At 35.8% G+C, this 18,553-nt stretch overlaps 1 protein-coding gene across 1 annotated transcript; it reads left to right on the forward strand.

Moving 5' to 3' along the window:
- Window positions 1–8,131: 8,131 nt before the first annotated feature.
- Window positions 8,132–14,581, forward strand: LOC127105674 (protein TPX2). The gene is made up of 19 exons (XM_051042874.1): window positions 8,132–8,472; window positions 9,060–9,142; window positions 9,222–9,341; window positions 9,434–9,508; window positions 9,584–9,880; window positions 9,958–10,050; window positions 10,152–10,268; window positions 10,367–10,519; window positions 10,621–10,683; window positions 10,766–10,846; window positions 10,926–11,081; window positions 11,168–11,299; window positions 11,448–11,528; window positions 11,606–11,725; window positions 11,812–11,978; window positions 12,112–12,220; window positions 13,754–13,813; window positions 13,898–13,992; window positions 14,077–14,581. Exons 1-19 carry the CDS (start codon window positions 8,313–8,315, stop codon window positions 14,180–14,182), a joined length of 2,268 nt encoding a protein of 755 aa, XP_050898831.1. The 5' UTR covers window positions 8,132–8,312; the 3' UTR covers window positions 14,183–14,581.
- Window positions 14,582–18,553: the final 3,972 nt, after the last annotated feature.

An 18,553-nucleotide genomic window follows, 5' to 3' on the forward strand; every position in this document is an offset into this window, starting at 1 on the left:
TGATAAACTTGGGGAGGTCAAAAAGCAGCATTTGACCTTTTCATATGAGAATTCATGAAGGGGGTAATCAACCAGTGACATTTGGTCTATCTCAGAAGTGAGTTCGAAGAATCAAGATAATCGATATGGCAGCTGATTAGTCTTGAGGAAAGTCTGAGACTATTTACTTTTGAGAAGAAAAGTAGTTAGTTGAAGACAAAAGGAGGGGTCTTCTCTTCATCCCTTGGAGCTTGTGGTAGGAGTTCTGAGCTATCCATGGAAGACTGTCTCTGGTAATGGGATGAGAGTGTATATATCCCAATGTATGTCTGGGTTCCTCTGGCCCCAGCTTGTGACTCAGCAATATCTGAAGTCTATCAGATAGTGCTCCTTGTGATGCTGTGAAGGATGTCCCAGCTGAGGTTCAAACATCTTGTGAAGTGATCTTCTGTTCTGGTTAGAAGAGAGATGGACACAGAGTGTGGATGTGTTCAGCCAAGAGGGTTGGACAGAGGGTGCGCTCTTGAAGACATGAAGATGCGTCTTATGTTTTCCTTTCATCAAGTGGTCTGGAATCTCTTTGAATCAGGAAGTATGTGAAGGTCCAACCTTGGGGTGTTGGATATGATCATGTGTGACCTCCAAGAGAGTAGGTTGTCCATGACAGGGGGAGTGTGTCCGTGTGCTGCAAGTAATCACCAAGCTTGTGGTCTATGTGCTCTAAGATAACGGGGTATGGCAACCTGTTAGTTTTCAGGATGCTGTGATGTGTGGCAAGACTGAGTGAGTAGAAGAATGTCTGACCGAATGTCATGACATTGCCCTGGACATTGCTGTTAATTCCTTCTGAATCTTAAAGTCATTAGGAATTATGAGGGTGATGTGGCTAAGTCTGATAAACCAGAATAAGCCTGATGGCTACAGCTGTGTGGTACAGGGGGAGTAACCATCAACTGAAGTGTGAAAAGTTGGCTGTAGCAGTGCCAGGTGTCAAGTCTCTACTGGAGGTAAGACAGAGGTCTTGGGAAACTGGCTGAATGCAGGAATGTTAAGACATCGCTTGCAACGTGTCTGACTGCATATATGGAATGGTCTCCATACACTGGAACGACTGTTTTGGAAAAGAAACAGTCAAGAGCTATAAAAGGTATTCAAAGATAGTCTGAGATTTTGTTGGTGATTCTCTGACTGTTTCTCAGCAAAAATAAATGCATCTTGACCAAGCATTTATTTCTACCGGAAATTCCTAGGCACGGGCTGGACTATTTAAAGGATGCACTAGCCCTCTTCCTCTCACAAGAAAAACACTCCATTCTCAGAATCATGGGGTATGTTAAGGTTTGGGCAAGCTGCGCCTGGATCTGGTTTTGTGAAGGATGCCTTTACAAATGTTTAGCTAAAAAGGGGGAGAGAAATATAGTCCTAGGGTTGAGAATGTACCAAAAGAAAGCCAACTGTGGATGTGGCAGCAAACAGAAGTTGGCATCAGGCACAAAATCCACCAACTAGGTTTACCACTTGTGTCTTGTGATCTGAGTTAAGAAGACAGTTGTGCCTTGTGATCTGAGTTACATTGTCTATGTACTCAGCATTACATACTCTTCAGGAAGCTCTCCGGTTGAGGGGAAGGGTTCTGGTACAACTAAGTCTTGTCCCTCTTCTTCCCCGTGTACACCAACTTTGGTGTTTGTGGTGGTGGAGCCAATGACGGAGATGAAGAGCATTCCCAAATTGGGATGTGTTGTCCAGTGTATTGTTTATTTGTTTTAGCTAAAATTTGCCAAAGGGGGAGATTGTTGATTCCTTAGGATTGGCAGTAATTTTAGAAAACAAATAATGTAATCATCTCTGTTGTTTTAATATGTTGGGTTGAAGAAATTCAACATCTGGACCAACATGTCATGTACGATGTCACGACATCAGGTCTGTGACATCGCACATGTGTAGGAAACTGAATTAATTAATTCAGTATATGTCATGGGATCAGCAAGGATATCTGGTGAATATCCTAACTCCCATGTGGAGGTCTTGAAGACTAAATCAGAATATATATAGGCTCTAAACATGGAGATATATATGGAGAGAGTTTAGGAACTTGAAGACCTTGTTTGTAGCAGAATTTTTCTGCTGAAGTTGCAACAGCAAAGAACAAGTCTGCTGCAATTTTCTGAAGGCCCAAATCCAGTTGGGTGATTAGGTTATAAATAGCTGATTGTAATCTAGTTTTTGTAAGCCTCTTAGAATGAATTTTTAGGGGTGTGTGTAAGGTAAACCTCCCAATCTGTGGGAAGGTTACCATGTGTTTCTCAGTGGTAAAACCTGAGAGTGTTTGTAACTCGAAGCCTGTAGGCAAGAGTGATTTTGTTCTTGAATGAAGCTGTGAAGCAAGTTCAAGGTGTGGTAACATTACATTGTGATTGTAGTGATAGGAATGGAAACTGGAGGTTTCTATCTAGGAGTTCCTAGGTATAGATTGCATTGGGTAGGGATTAAGTGATGAGTTGTAAACGGGTGAGTTTAACTCTGAATTGATACTGCTAATAGTGGATCTTCTTCCTGGCTTGGTAGCCCCCAGATGTAGGTCATGTTGGACTGAACTGGGTTAACAATTTCCTGTGTTTGTTTTCCTTCTGTATGATATAATCATGTCTGCCATAACTAAGCATGTATTCCAGTCTGTTCATCAAGATAATAGCAGACCTGATACATAGCCTTCTGTTGGAATGTCAATCAGTATGTTTTGACATTCATCAACAACAGCACATATTGTTTAATAAGCTGATGATTTCAGTTCAGTATGTAGTGAAGTCTGGAGTTCAAAAGCATAACAGACCTGGCCAAAAGATCATTGTGAAACTGTCAAACTGGATGTCTTGACAGTTCTTCCAGTAAGCTGATACTGAAGTAGAGACTGGTTGGTCTTTTACAGTACAGCAAATTTAGCACAGTCTGTTTTCAGGAACCAAGCAGACTTAGCATATGGTTCTGGACTTGGATGTCAAACGGAATGTTGTGACATTCACTCCTGACTGCATATGCTACATTGTTGGATGGTTAGTTTTTCTGTTTCAGGATTTTTCTCAGGCTATTCTTCAGGAATCCACCAGCTGATCTAAAATCTAGGAAACTAACAACTAAGCTACAATTAATGAACCTGGCAAATAATCTATTTGTTAGTTCCTTAATAAGTGGAGATTAGTTTAACTTGTTACAACCTTTAATTTAGGAAATACAAGTACATGACCAACAAACTGGAACAATGTAACAGATAATGTCCAAAACAAGATTGAGACATCTTGCTGATATCTGTGTAGGAAAACAATAGAAGTGAATGATAAGGTGCACATAACTAGGTGTCCCTCCATTCTAGGATGACATAGAAGGAGAGGTCGTGACACTGTGAAAGGGTGCATATTAGTACAGAGTGTAATAACTGTCTTGCTGTAATAGATACAATGTTAGATCAGATGTCAAGACTTGAAGTAGAACATCTGAATACTGACTACGCCAGAATTTCATTAATTATTAATCTCAGTATCACCATTATCACTCTGGTCGTACTCCACCATTTCCCTCGCATTCATGACATAAAATGCTTTCAAGAGCTCAAAGACTTCGCTTCGGTGTCACCCAAAAATTCATTATAATAGCCATTTATCGGAGTTGGTTTGTCTGTTTAGTACAACGGAAATATATGTTCACTGACCTCCTCGAAATCACCAAAGAATGATTGTATATCCCCAACACTCTCATGAACTTGTATTTCTAGTTCTTGTAGTTGTTGAAATACGTGGTGAAAATAACCCTCCCAAAAAGAGCGCACATGGTCACTTAGCCACCCTTACTTACATTTTGGGTCCCATAAAATGAGAAAAATATGCCTATTGTTGTCGTAACCTCTAAATACCTATAAATGATTTCGAATGCCCTAATAAAAGCCCAACCATTCAGTGATATTTGGGAGGGGAAAATTCATGGTCATAAGGACCTTAAATTCAAATACGGCGAAAGGGATTAGTACCTTCAAGTCATAAACGACTGAGAAGTACATGTATAAGAACTCGCCTTGCAAGTCCAAAGACATTGTTATGTTGGACCTCCCATCTCCAATATCACATCTCCCTCGTCGCATGTACCTAATAAATTTATATTCTTATGCAAAGAAGCCATTGTATCCTCAGTCTTATAAAGGATTTCAAAATTTTCAACACCCCTATGTTTTGAAGTACTAGCCGTCATTGATAGTTTTGTTTGCCCTGGAAGAAAAGATAAAATACGACTATTATCACAAAGATTACTAGAATCAAAACTGCTAGAATCGTAATTGCCACACATTCCCAACTCTATAATTTGTAATCAACTTTCTCATTCGGCTACTTTGCATTCTATACATAATGCATCCATATCACAAAACTTCATTGTGGTTACTATGTTCTATGACATGTTCGTTTTCATCTAACTCTCTATTGATCGTCATTCTCATAAGAAGAAGAAGAAGAAGAAGAAGAAGAAGAAGAAGAAAAGAAAGGTAGAAGAGAAAGGAAGGCAAGATTCAATACCTGAACTATGTGAGTTAATTCTAAAACTTAGATGAACTTTATAACAATTCCTTGAAGAGCACGAGAAATGGATATAGGGGAAAATGAGAGAGAAAATGATTATTCAACTATTTATAGAGCCAAACATCTAGGCTGAGTAGGCCATTACCATAGCCAGATAACATGCACACACCTACTCTTAAAGTGGAGGAACATCAAAGACCTACGACCTCGACATATAAACACATCAATGGTTCATGTTGTTTGTGGCTTCCCAAGATAATTTCATCATCACACAACATTAAATGCACCACATGCTTCTTGAGATCCAAATGGAAACCCCTTTCAGCTTCACTCGAGGGACTCTCCCTTCAAGTATTTATTTAAAGGACTCGCCTTTTTAAGTATTTGCTTGAGGGACTCGCCCATTCAAGTCTTTTCTTCAGGTACTCGCCCCTCTAATCCTCACTTGAGGGACTCGCCCTTTCAATTCTTTGCTTGAGGGATATGTTTGTCTGATCCTAGCTTGGGAGACTCGCCCTTTTAAGCCTCGCCGACCAGGGATTATTGTTTCTCTCGCTTAAATCACTTTGTCCTTCCAAGCTTCGTGCTGAGGGTGTGTGAAATGATATGTTGTAATTTACCCCATAGTCCTCATGTTTGGAGGACTGTAATGGAGTAACTATGTTGGGTAGACCCATATCTCAATCTACAATGTGGCATGGCATGCATATTAGCATGCATGAACCATATCATTTCACCTAGGGTATTGGTCACCCAATCCAAATTAGCATGGTCCAACTTGAGTCATGCAGGGACATGTTTGACCATGTGGTAAGAGGGTAATCTTTATTGCCACTACTTTAGAGAGGAAATTGATCTTCCTGTTGGGGGGAGAATTGAGTCTTCATATCCCCATGTTTAGCTAAGCAATTAGGATTTAAACTAGTTCCTCACCCACATCTCGACCTATAGGTCGTGGCTATAAATGTCTCAACTCCTAGGATTTAAAGGGTTTATTTTCTTTTTTTACAGATTCACCTCACCTAAAAGTCTTTTGCACTCATACACACGAGCATAGTTCATATTATTGTGTTTATGACAAGCAAGGTAATCTAAATCGATGTACCTACGAGTTCAAGGTTTTAAGGTTAGATCGAGGATGAACCCCGATTGAACCGCTTATAAATAAATAAATATGTTTCGCATGCATCAATCACCTGTGTAGGCTAGGTAGGCCAAATTTCATTTTAATATAATAATAGTAATATATTAATAACACAATGACCAACTCAATCGTTTCTACACAGTCATTTCCTCTTTTCATATATTATGTGTCGCAATGTATTTTATTGCTTCTATATTATTATACAAAATACAATTTTATTCATCAAATACATAAACAACAATACATAAATAACAATAAAGGAATTGAGAATATTTTTTGTTTTGCTATTCTTATTTGGTTTCTCTACGATAGTGTGTACTAGAGTGATTAAAGAATGAAGAAGAAAATTAAATCAAGTAATATTTTGATTCAAAATGAAACCGTTTATCATGTTTATATGAATAAAAAGCAAAATTCGGTATGGTCTTAGAAGTCATCTAAGCCCCAATTTTCCAGTTTAAATCTCAATTATTCTGCATGCCGATTTTTAGATTCAAACAAATCGGTTAAGGTTTCGGTTCACATTCGAGCGGGTTAAGCTATCCAATTATATTTGGTTTTGATTACCATTATCATAGGTACAGTAAATAGTAGAGTTTTCTCCTTTTTTTTAATTGAAGAAAGCTTATGTATAAGATACTCATTAATCGTTAAATAAGATTTTTAAAAATATTTAGAAATTATCTAAAGTTATCTATTAAAGAGATTCCTCCCATATTCACATTGATCGAAAATTGGACATATTATCTTTTGAAAATTTTGCTAATTAACCGTCAATTAAATCAATTTTCATTGGTCAGAGTTTGCTATCAAGTAGGGTTGGACAATCGGTCAATTTGAATTGATATCATGTTCAAATTTTAAATCTGAAGCAAAACGCAGTTCTATTTTAAAGGCTTGATTTCGATCGATAAAAATTTAATTTTTGATGGATTCGATTTAATTAATTTGACAAATAAATCAGATAGATTTGATTTAATATTAGTTAGGCTAAACTCATAAAAATGACCAATTTGGTTTATCAAATTCATAAACATTCATTTTTTAATTTAAAAATAAATATATCAATATCATTGATAATTTAAAAATAATTATTATTGATAATATTTTCAATATCATTTGACATAAATTTGATCATTATCATATTTTAAATCAGAGACTAAGGGCCCGTTTGAATGAGTTTTAGTTTTTAGTTTTTAAAAACTATTTTGGAAATTAAGTTTTAAAAAAAAGTTTTGAGGAAAAAACATGTTTGGTAATTTAATTTTTAAAAATTGTTTTAAAGTTCGAACATTTTACAAATTTGTCATTGATGAATATAGTACCATTTTTTCTTGTTTTGTCCTCTTCCTAATTTCCAAAACTAAAAACCAAAAAACCAAAACCTCTAAAATCTATTTTAGATTTTTAGTTTTAAAAACTCACAAATAGAAAATAGTTTTGAGAAATAGTTTTATAAAATTAGACTACCAAACAAATTTTATAATTTTTAATTTTTAAAAACTAAAAAACAGTTTTCTAAAACCATATCAAACAGGCCCTAAATAACACTCAAAGTTTTCTATTACAAATTTTGTATTCTTATGAATATACAATGACATTATTAGATTAGAAAGATGAAAATAATTTAACAATATTATGACTCTCATTTTGATTAGATTCAAAATAATTGTCAGAATACAATCAAAACAAGTTATATTATCTAAATTAAACAACCTGATAAATGAATGGATTGGTTTCAGTTTCAATTGGAGGATTCAAACTTGTGTAACCACCCACAAGCATAGATAATAGACATTAGACATTATCTTATTTTGAAAAGAATTTAAACACAAATTTATATAAGTAAGAAATAAAATTTTATCAATTAGATTAATATTCTGTGATTGACATTAATAACATTAACAATCATATACAAATATAAATCATATCAAGATATTATCTTAACTTTTTTCAAACGGAAATGATTGTCTCATTAAAGAAAATAGAAAATTCAAGTTTCAAAAAACATTTTGATAAATATGGAAAATATAAAATAAATATTTTTTTAATACATACCTTATAAACTATAATAACTAAATGGTGAGTGTTAAAATTACAAATATAAATTTACAATTAAACTATAATAACTAAATGGTGAGTGTAAAAATTACAGATATAAATTCACGATGGATAGAGAGTTAAATAACATTGAAGAAGTTTTAAGAAGCAAGATTTGGATTCAGTTAATAGTATTTTCCAATGAAAATTAAAAAACAATATAGAAAAACTGAACATTATAGAAAAATCTGTGAGAAATAAATAATTTTTAGTAAATAGTAAACTAATAAATACATTTCAGAAAATAAAAAAATGTCTAATTAAGACTAGAAAAATAGCCGTTACAAAGAGAAGCGTATTCGTTTCATTTCATATATCACTGTTCAAAAAGTTTTTCGACCGTTAGAGAACTAACCGTTACACTTTACAACATTACAGAGCGACACTACCTCTCAATCTCATCATCTTTGCAGAGTCGCTCTTACAATTTCCTTCCACTCATTTTTCATTACCAAACCAAACAAACGCTCTTTCTTCTCTATCTATTTTCTACTCTTCTTAAACGTGAACCCTAATTGGAACTGAAAATGGCGGTGGCGGAGGGAATTGGCGGTGGCGCCACTATCATTGACGAAACCTACGAATTCTCTGCACCGCGTTTCTTCGATTTCACGAAAGAGGAATCGGAAGGCGATATCCGTAGGGCTGAGCTATGGTTTCACACTGCTCTCTCTTACGCTCCTTCTCGTAAGTAATATCTTCTTTCTTGAGTAATGCCTTAGAAAAAATCTCAGATCTATTTAGTGCTTAGAATTGAAGAATTGAAGAAAAGATAGGGTTCTTTCTTTGAAACACTGATTTGCATGTGAAGATTATGGGGAAGTTAGAATTCTCGTGAGTTTAGGGTTTTGGTTGATAGATGATTTATTTCCATAATAGTCAGAATGATATCGGGAAATAAACAGAGTGAATGAATTGGGTTTTTCTTTTTATTACATACTTGTTTTCTCGATTGATGCTTTTAGGTTTGTGAGTTATTCTTTCATTTGATTCTTCTGTTTGTACATCCTTTTCAGTTGTTTTTCAGATTTGTAGTTTTGGTTTTCACCTAGTGCTCATACAATAGGGAATTGTGTTTCAATTATGTTGCAACAATATACTTAGAATATATATAGATGGAGGAATTGCTTTTCAAGGATTTTCATCCTCATGGTTTTATGTTTTGGCTAGAGAACTTTGTGTATGTCAAAGTTATACTTGAGCTTGATAAACATGATTTTAATTGTTTCTGATGTACAAAAGGTTTACTTGGTTGGGTTTTCAATTTGTTGCAGCATTTATGCCTAAAATCAAGGCTGGTAGATCCGTTACTGTAGATACCTTATGTGATTTTAGTGAAGCTGACAATATGGCAAAGGTACTGACTAGTACTTCAATTTTTTGATATGTATTTAAAATTTAGTTTTATTATTTAATTGGTTATCCTTGTTTTATAGATGTCAGCAAATGTTGAAGATAGGGCTCTCGAATCAAATACACAACAAGTAAGCATTACTAGCAACATAAAGGAAGATGATAAAGCCAAGGAGGAAAAGCTTACAGCAGTTGCTCGTGTGGTAATTAGTTGTGTCATTTTTGTTTATACCAATAACAATTTGGTTCTTGGTTAATTATTATCTTCTTCTCATAAATTGATTCTGTATCTCAGATTAGTGCCGATAAGAAAGATTATGCACCATGCTGCAATGTGAAAGAAGAGAGTACTTCAACTACTTCTCCTAAGGTAATTTTAGCATCCCAGTAAAAGACTTGTTTCCTGGTTGGTTATTACTATCTTCTCATAATATCTATCTACCAGGTTTCTGTTGGTAAGCAAACAAGTGATCATAAAGGGGAGAGCTCAAAAGTAGCAACACCCACAGGACCATCTTTTGAAGTAGGAAAAAATGCTTGCACGCCAAAACCAGCATTGCGGAAAAATGTCAATACCGCTTCCACTAATTCCAAGAAGCAACAGAACTCTAAGAAGGTATCTACAAATACCAAAACCAGGTTACAGTCAGCAGCCACAAATAGCACCGCAGTGACTCCCCACTTCACCCAAGAGAATCAAGCTATTAAGAGGCAAAAATTGGAAGAAGGGAAAACTAGACAGGTGATTGTTAAAGATCTTTTTTGTTTTTTGGTGTAAGTTCAAATAGATTCTTATACATTTTCTTAACTATCATCCAGATTCTGAATCTCAAACCTCGAACTCTGTCGCATGATAAATCAAAATTGGGTTACTCTTCAAGTACTACCAAAACTCACAAAGAGGACAGAAAGGTTTGTTTTGTTTGTCTGGTTGATTAATATTTCATACACATCAATTTGGTGTTTCAATTATCAACTTTTTGGTAAACATTAATTGAACTTTTTATGTAAAGGTTTATGTTCGTGAACCAAAAACAGCCCCACCTGCACCATTTGTATCAATGGCAGAAATGATGAAGAGATTCGAGTCTAGCACCAGAGACTTAGCACCGCACAACAATCTTTCTCATGTAATGATCAATCACTTTGACTTTTTTTATCTACTCTGTTTTCTTTTCAATGCTTTGAATACTTTTTAACTGATTATTTGTAAACGACCTTTGTCTAGTCAAAACCAAAACTCACATTGACCAGACCCAAAGAACCCGAACTTGAGACAAATCAGCGGGCTCGCCCAGCTAGAGTGAAGAGTGCTGCTGAGCTTGAGGAAGAAATGATGGCTAAAATTCCCAAATTCAAGGCTCGGCCTGTAAATAAAAAGGTACTGTTAATTTTTATTTTTGGTGGTTCAATCATAATAATTTTACTCAGGACCAAATTGGTGTTCGTGCTTAAATTTATGTTTCTATTTTTTTATTATAGATTCTGCAAACTTCAACTTTGCCTCCCATGCCAAGAAGTGAACCACAGCCACCAGAGTTTAAGGTAAACCAGACCAAAGAATAAAGATTGTTGGTATTAACAAATTTGTGTGTGTATTGAACTATAACATTACCACTTTCTTCAGGAATTTCATCTAGAAACATTGGCTAGAGCTCATCAAAATATAGATTCGGCTTCAAAAGCCTCATCAGACGTTTCACATAAGGTAGTTTTAGCAACAGGATAATCCATAGTGTTTTCATTCAATTACGATCAATTAGTCACCTATTTTTTCTTTGTAACAGGAAAAATCACTGAAAACTCATAATACTGAACCTAAACCTCCACTGCTCCAAACAACACTTAGGGCTCGCCCACCAACCGTGAAAAGCTCATTAGAAATAGAGCAAGAGGAACTTGAAAAGATTCCTAAATTCAAGGCTAGACCTCTAAATAAGAAGGTAATAGTGTCAAGCTAACTATGATGTTAACCAATCCTAAGAATTTTCATTCTATTTTTTAGCTAACCAAACATTATATCTTACAGATCTTTGAGAGTAAAGGAGATATTGGAATATCTTGCCATATGAAGAAACATGTTACCGAACCGCAAGAATTTCACTTTGCAACAAATGAGAGGTTTCCACCATCTGCCTCCGTGGCTGATTTATTTGACAAGGTAGGTAGTATAGAGTAAAATGTTAGAACCAGCTCCCAATTTTACTTATTTTTAGAATATAATGTAATAAATAACCGCTCTTTTCTCCCCTTGTCTATGATACTCTCTATTTCAAAATTATTTACTATTTCTTCTGTTCATTTTGTAGCTTTCTTTGAAATCTGAACCTGCGCGTCACAAGACAGTTCCAAGAATCACTACTCCGAATCCGTTCCATCTTCACACTGAGGTTCATTTCTCTCCATACGTTGAAACTTAACAAACTTATGGTTCAGTCTGCTAATACCATTATTGATCGTGTGGCAGGAAAGAGGAGCTGAGAAAGAGAAGAAACTATTCCTAGAACTGTTGGAGAAACAATTAGAAGAGGAAGCAACAAGGGTTCCGAAGGCTAACCCATATCCATATACCACTGACTATCCCGTGGTACAAAAGCGTCATTTTGGTGGTTCATAATCTTTATCAAAATATACAATATTATTATTAAAAGCTACTGATATGATAATTTACAGATCCCGCTGAAGCCAGAACCCAAGCAATGCACAAAACCAGAGCCATTCCAATTGGAGAGCCTAGTGAGACATGAGGAAGAAATGCAAAGGGAACAAGAAGAAAGACTTAGAATGGAAAGAGAGGAAGAACAGAGGAGAAAATTTAAGGCACAGCCAGTATTAAAAGAGTGAGCCACGAGACTTTTATTTAAGCGCTTTATTTAGTTAAGAATTATTTAAACAATCTAGACATTTTTTAAGCATGCATAGTTTCAATGAAGAAAAGAAGTAGTGAACCATATTTTTGTTTTCATATTCCAGGGATCCAATCCCAGTTCCGGAGAAGGTCCGCAAACCCCTTACACAAGTTCAAGAGTTTGATCTACATGTGAATCATCGAGCCGTGGATAGAGCGCAATTTGATGGGAAGGTAATGAAAACAGTCATTGTCTTTAATTTTTACAGATTTACTTCTATATAGAAGCGCCTAGTTATTCCATCATCTTGCATCAAATGGAAAACTTTCATTTTTTTGATAATCGCTTAGCGCAACAAATCACGGACTTGAAAACTTTTCCAAACCTACTTTGGAAGCTTGAACCAAACTTCTATATATCAAACCAAACTTCTATATATCAACTGTGACATGTGCTCTTCAGCAACTTCCTCCAATGGTTTTTCTCCTCATCCTTTACAAACCCTTCAGCCATCCATTTTCGAGTTTGCGTTTGATGATGCAGTCCTCTGGATAAATACCAAAATACAACATGCATGATTTTGAATGGTAAGGCAAATCATCATAACTAAGATAAAATCGATTTTAAACGAGTTAAATACGCATTGCGCTCTAAATCCATTCTCAGATTTTACTCACATTTTTCCACTCAATAATGTTGGTTTTAGATTTTCTTGACAATAGACCACCAATAGCCACAATTACCAATGTAGCCCTTCTACATTTTGAAAAAAGTTCCCATGCTTTTTTGGAAAATACATTTTGAAATATTCAACTACATGCATCATTCTAGTGTCACAATGATATACTACTTTCTTTGTTATTATTTTCTTCAGAATTTTTTTTTCTTCCAAACACCATCAAAAAATACTAAGTATCTCCGTGAGCTGTCCTTCTTTACCATGTGTCAGTCAACAACTCCCTTCACAGTATAAGATTAAGAAACTGTGATGAAGATCTACAATCAAAGTGTTTTTATTTTGGTGGAGGGAACCAATGAACTCGTGTCGGTTTCGGGGGCATGGGACGACTCGGAAAAACAACTCTTCCTACTCACCAATTCATCTCTCTCTAACCCAACACCTAGAGTCACCAATACTCTCACTTTGAGTAGTCACTCTAGAGCTTCCTGGTCTATTTTTCAGCCTGAAGCTCATACCTCAAACTTCTTTCATCTCAAAAGCAATCTGATGTCTCTTATATGGATTTGATATTTTGAAATTCCATTTTGAGTGAGGCTATCCATCCAGAATGGTTGACCCTTTGTGCCAAATACTTGCTATAGAATCAATGACATCTTCTATGCGAAAAGATGCTTCTCTCATCTGCTTCACCCAAGTTTTGACTCCTTCATTAGATCCTCCTTCTCCTTCATCAGCAGCCCTTTTGTGTGCATCCCTGAGGGAAGGCTTGGATGCTCTCAAGTTCAACTTTGATGTCATCGAAGTCTTTGTGTGTTACTTCAGTCAGCAAAGTTCCTTCTTCTAATGGAAGTTGGTAGTTTCTTCAAAACAAATGACACTGATTGTTTCTGCCATTTTCAATGGCGTGTTACTTTTGGACAAATTAGCACTTGCAAGCAAATTCAAATGTTTTGTTTCTTGGAGAAATTTTTTACATGTACAACTATTTTAAATTTGCTTTTCTTTATTGTGTGTTTCCTTTCAATTTTCCACTGCTCTAGTAGGTCTCTGAATTGTTTTACCAAGTGTCTAATAATTTTTACAGATTAAGGAGAAAGAAATGCTGTATAAACGCCACAGAGAGGAGAGTGAAGCAGCAAGTAAGGTATGGAATACCTTCACTATTATTGTTATAACATAAATTTAGTTGCATGATTGATTGACTGTTATTGCAAACATAAACATGCAGATTGAGGAAGAGAAGGCACTGAAACAGATGAGAAGAACCATGGTTCCTCATGCAAGACCAGTTCCAAATTTTGATAAGCCGTTTTGTCCGAAAAAGTAAGTTATGCATATAAAACTGCCCTAAATTTTCTCCTTAAAGATATTTGAACACTTGTAAAGCTAACTCTATTGTTGCATCAGGATTTCTAAAACCACAAAACCCAAGTCACCAAATTTGCGCGTACTCCAAAGAAGACGGAAGGTCAATGGTTCTACAGTCTCGAGTCCTGCAACTAACATGAGATGATGATGACTTGTAACCAATTTGTAAAACTTGACACATTCCTAGTGTCTGCTGTAATAGTGTAATAGTTGAGAATATGTATTGTTTGATGTATATTTTTTTTAAGTCTGCAGCTAATAATGCATCTGTGTAAAGAAAGTGATACCACAATCAATATTTCAACATTATTAGTATTGCTTAAATTAAGACTGTAACAGTTGTAGATTTTTACAAAAAAAAATATATTATTGTAACTGTTTGAGGGATATCTTATTATCCATATCTCATTCCTTGTGTCTACTGTAATAGGGTAATAGTTGAATTTGTATTGTTTGATGTATATTTTTTCAAGTCTGCCGCATGCATCTGTGTAAAGAATGTGATACCCAATCAACATTTCAATATACCCAATCAACATTTCAATATTATTAGTATTGCTTAATTAAGATTGTAATGTTATCTCATTATCCATATTAATTTAGAATTTAGAATTTAGAATTATTGTAATGTTATCTCATTATCTCATTATTTGTGTAAAGAATGTGATACCACCCAATCAACATTTCAATATTACCACCCAATCAACATTTCAATATTATTAGTATTGCTTAATTAAGATTGTAATGTTATCTCATTATCCATATTAATTTAGAATTTAGAATTATTTTGGTTAACCATTCTTCCCAAAAGAAAAGAATTGTTGATTAAAAACAATTTTCCTCTCTTTCATCGTGCTTACTTTCATCTTCAATAAAACTAATAGAAATAATTGATTATAAACTTTTTGCTATCCTTAAAGAAAGACAGTCCTTGTCCAAACACTTATGAAAATAATTTTGTTCAGACACTACCAGATTTTTTTATAAAATAATGTTATCAGTGGCAGCAGTAAAATTTTTTAAAATTCTCAAACTATCCCACTTTTAGGAGGAAGCGCTAATTGAATTGGTGACTATTCTTAAAAATTGAATGGAGGCGCCAATTGGATTGGCTAGGACACATGCCCTAACCAATTCAATTGGCGCCCATGTGTATTTTTACAAATGAGGCGTCAATTGGATTGACACCTCAGTGTAAAATGCAATTTTTTTGTTATAAATAGATGTGTTGTGTGAGTCATTGTTCCACATCTAATTTCATCATTTGGAAATCACGTTTGGTGTTCGTCGCCAATACGGAAAGGTGATTTATGCGAGAGACAAACCTCAGATGCTGATGCTCTTCTGGAACATCACTACGTTCGATCAACTGAAGAGGGAGCTGGTTCGTTGGTTAGAAGGAAAATACCAGAAGGAAAAAAATTAGAAGTATTGAGAGACTCGACAGTATCTTTGGTTGGATGCGAATGAAGACTGATAAGGATGTTAGGAAAATGATGTTCGGTCGAGATGACATCAATTTGATTGTTGTAATCAATTAGAAATATTTTTGTTTTCAGTTAGTTTATTTGTACGGATCGTTGTAACAAAAACTTTATGATATATAATGATTGAATGTTACAGAAATACAATGTTACAAAAAGCTTATGACCCAGGTGATGCTCCTCAATTGGGACAGTTGTTCTTGTTGTGTCCTGGTTGACGACAGATACTACATAATCTTATCATTTTATTTGTCGAATCCATTTCTGTCTTGATATGTGTGCTGTTTGGCCTTCCTTTTTTTTTCTACGCATCTCGTCGTTGTGCCAAACTATATCACCTTCGTATAGAGGCCAGTATTCCTCCATTGGTAGTACCGAGAAGCTTTTATTATATACATTCATGACGGTGACGGCCTTGTACACGTCAAATAAATGGTTGTAAGCGTCTTGACGAGTATATGCGTATGATGCAATGACATGGGAGCAAGGAATGCGGAAGGCTTGAAATTTTCCACAATCGCACCAACTTTTGTTTAGTCTAACAGCATAGGCTAAATTTGGTCTCCCCTCGTTGTGGTCCATTGTTTCCTGGACGCTGAAATTTTGCCTATGACGGTCAAAGACTGTTACAACGTGTGTGCTAGCTTTGATGCTCTCCTCTTTCATGACTTTCAAGTAACACTCACTAAATACTTGCCCAGACATTAACACCGCACTCCCTCTTTCACCTCTGGTTACGAACGTAGAAGCCAACTTATATAAGTTGATCTTACCAAGGCGATTATTGACAGATTTCTAATTCCTTTGAATACCCCGTTCATGCATTCCACAAGGTTTGTTGTCATGTGGCCCCATCGACAACCTCCGTCAAATGCCCTTGTCCACTGCTCTACTGGTATGTTATTCATCCATCTTCCTGCGTCTTCATTAGACAGTCTAATTTCATCACGATAATATTGAAATGACGGTTGAGTTAGAGCATACCCAGCATTCACCACCTTCTTGCGAAGATTCTTATCTTTTATTGCACGCATGAAGTTTTGTGCAATATGTCTAATGCAATAGACATGGGTAGAAGGAGGATCATGCCATTCGTTGTCATGGTTGTTGTAGGCACTCTCAATGACAGCATGTCTATCAGAAATCAAACAGAGATTGACTTGTGGAGCCACATGCATTCTGAGATGTTGAAGAAAGAAACCCCATCCACCAGCCGTTTCACCTTCAACCAGAGCAAAGGCAATGGGAAAGACATTGTTGTTGCCGTCTTGTGCAACCGCCATAAGCAAAGTACCTTTGTATTTGCCGTATAACCAAGTGCCATCAATTTGAATAATAGGTTTGCTGAATGTGAAACCTTTGATGCATGGGTCAAACGTCCAAAAGAGACGGTGAAAGATTCTATTACCTGTAACACAGGTTCCGTATGGCATCATTGTTGGCAATGTCTCCATAATTGCCACAGTTCCAGAGACATATGTTTTTAATGCCCATAAAAACCGTAGCAATTCTTTGTATGAATCCTCTCAGTTGCCGAATACCTGTTCAATAGTCTTTGTCCTTGCAATCCAGACTTTCTTGTAAGATATGGTATAATTATATGTTGTTCTGATATGGGATATAATCATACTCACCTTCACTGATGGGTCCTTATTAACCAACGGCAGAATGTCTTGACATATCAATGCAACGCTTAGTTTACGGTGATCTTGTTCAATGTTAGTTGCAATGCAATTGTGAGGTGGGTCTATTGAAGCTATCTCTCAAGAGTCGTTTTTATTTTTGTAAGAAGTAGCCAACCTAAACTTACAAAGTATGTTACAACATTCAATGACATACCTTCTCGAATCAGTGTGTTTCACTATAAAATCAGCAGAGTTGTTCATGTGGAATTTTTTGATAGCTCGCACACATTCTTCTTTGGTACGAAACATGTCTCCCACCTTTAATTCGCCTTCTGATTGTGGGTACGGGTTATAGAAAACATTGTTGGATGTTTCATCGTCATGCAGATCCATGTTTGTCATATGTTAAGGTGGATTGTAGACATGACTAGGAGGTATTGGCGGTGGTTGATCATCATCTTCAATGTCATTGTTCAGCATGTGATCAACTTGTATCTCGGTCTCCTCTTCTGCTTCTGGGTTGACGTCATATGACCATTGTGGATCAAATTCACCAGATTTATCCTGACTGGTTATTTGAGACTGCTGAGATGGTATACATGGTTGAAGATTAATATACAACTCAATACAATTGCAGTTTGAATGTTCATGACTAACAAATATAACATCTTCATCATCATGTACCTTAAGCGGGAAAAACTTGCATTGACTGTTCTAAAAAAATATTGGATTTTGATACGTGATCTTTGACACAATACCCGATCCTATACAAGATTGTATTCTTTTTTTCAAATGCAAGAAGGTTGCATTTCTCTTGATCGTAAGTTGAATGGTGTCGGTGTTTCAAAAACAAAAACCGTATAACTCAAACTCGTATGTTTCACTGTTGCAGTGAACGTTGACACTGTATTTTGGTGAAGATGATATTGTGCAGATGAAAACTATTTTCTTGCTGCAGATGAATGTGGGTTGAATCTTGGATGTTGATAGTAAGACACTTAAATAGGTTAGTGATGTGTCTCACATGCAAGCTAGGTCAAAGTGATGTGTCGCACATGCAAGTTAGTCCGAAATGATGTATCAACCATGCAAGCTACTCAGAAGTGACATGTTTAGCATGCAAGAGAGAGGACAACCATGTGTCACACATGCAAACACACACTCCAAATGAATTGGCGCCTTCTTTCATTCCTTGCACATGGGATCCAATCCATTTGGAGACACCTTGTCTTGCATGCATGCATACCTCGAAACCAAGCAATCAGACCTAGGTGTGTCATGCATGTCTCTATGGAGGCGCCAATTTGAATGGTGACACCATGTACAAAATGCACATGGGCGTCAATTCAATTGGAGACCACATGCAAACACCATTTTTCATGCTCCAATTCATTTTCCTATAAATAC

Source organism: Lathyrus oleraceus, chromosome 7, assembly GCF_024323335.1.
Source record: "Lathyrus oleraceus cultivar Zhongwan6 chromosome 7, CAAS_Psat_ZW6_1.0, whole genome shotgun sequence".
NCBI classification, from domain to species: domain Eukaryota; kingdom Viridiplantae; phylum Streptophyta; class Magnoliopsida; order Fabales; family Fabaceae; genus Lathyrus; species Lathyrus oleraceus.

Bases quoted from the DNA above. Each gene is read 5' to 3' on its own strand.
- LOC127105674 (XM_051042874.1), top strand. From the start codon at position 8,313: ATGGCGGTGGCGGAGGGAATTGGCGGTGGCGCCACTATCATTGACGAA. The intron at 12,221-13,753 runs GTAATGAAAACA...TAATTTTTACAG, and splicing joins GAGCGCAATTTGATGGGAAG to ATTAAGGAGAAAGAAATGCT. The intron at 13,993-14,076 runs GTAAGTTATGCA...TTGTTGCATCAG, and splicing joins AAGCCGTTTTGTCCGAAAAA to GATTTCTAAAACCACAAAAC.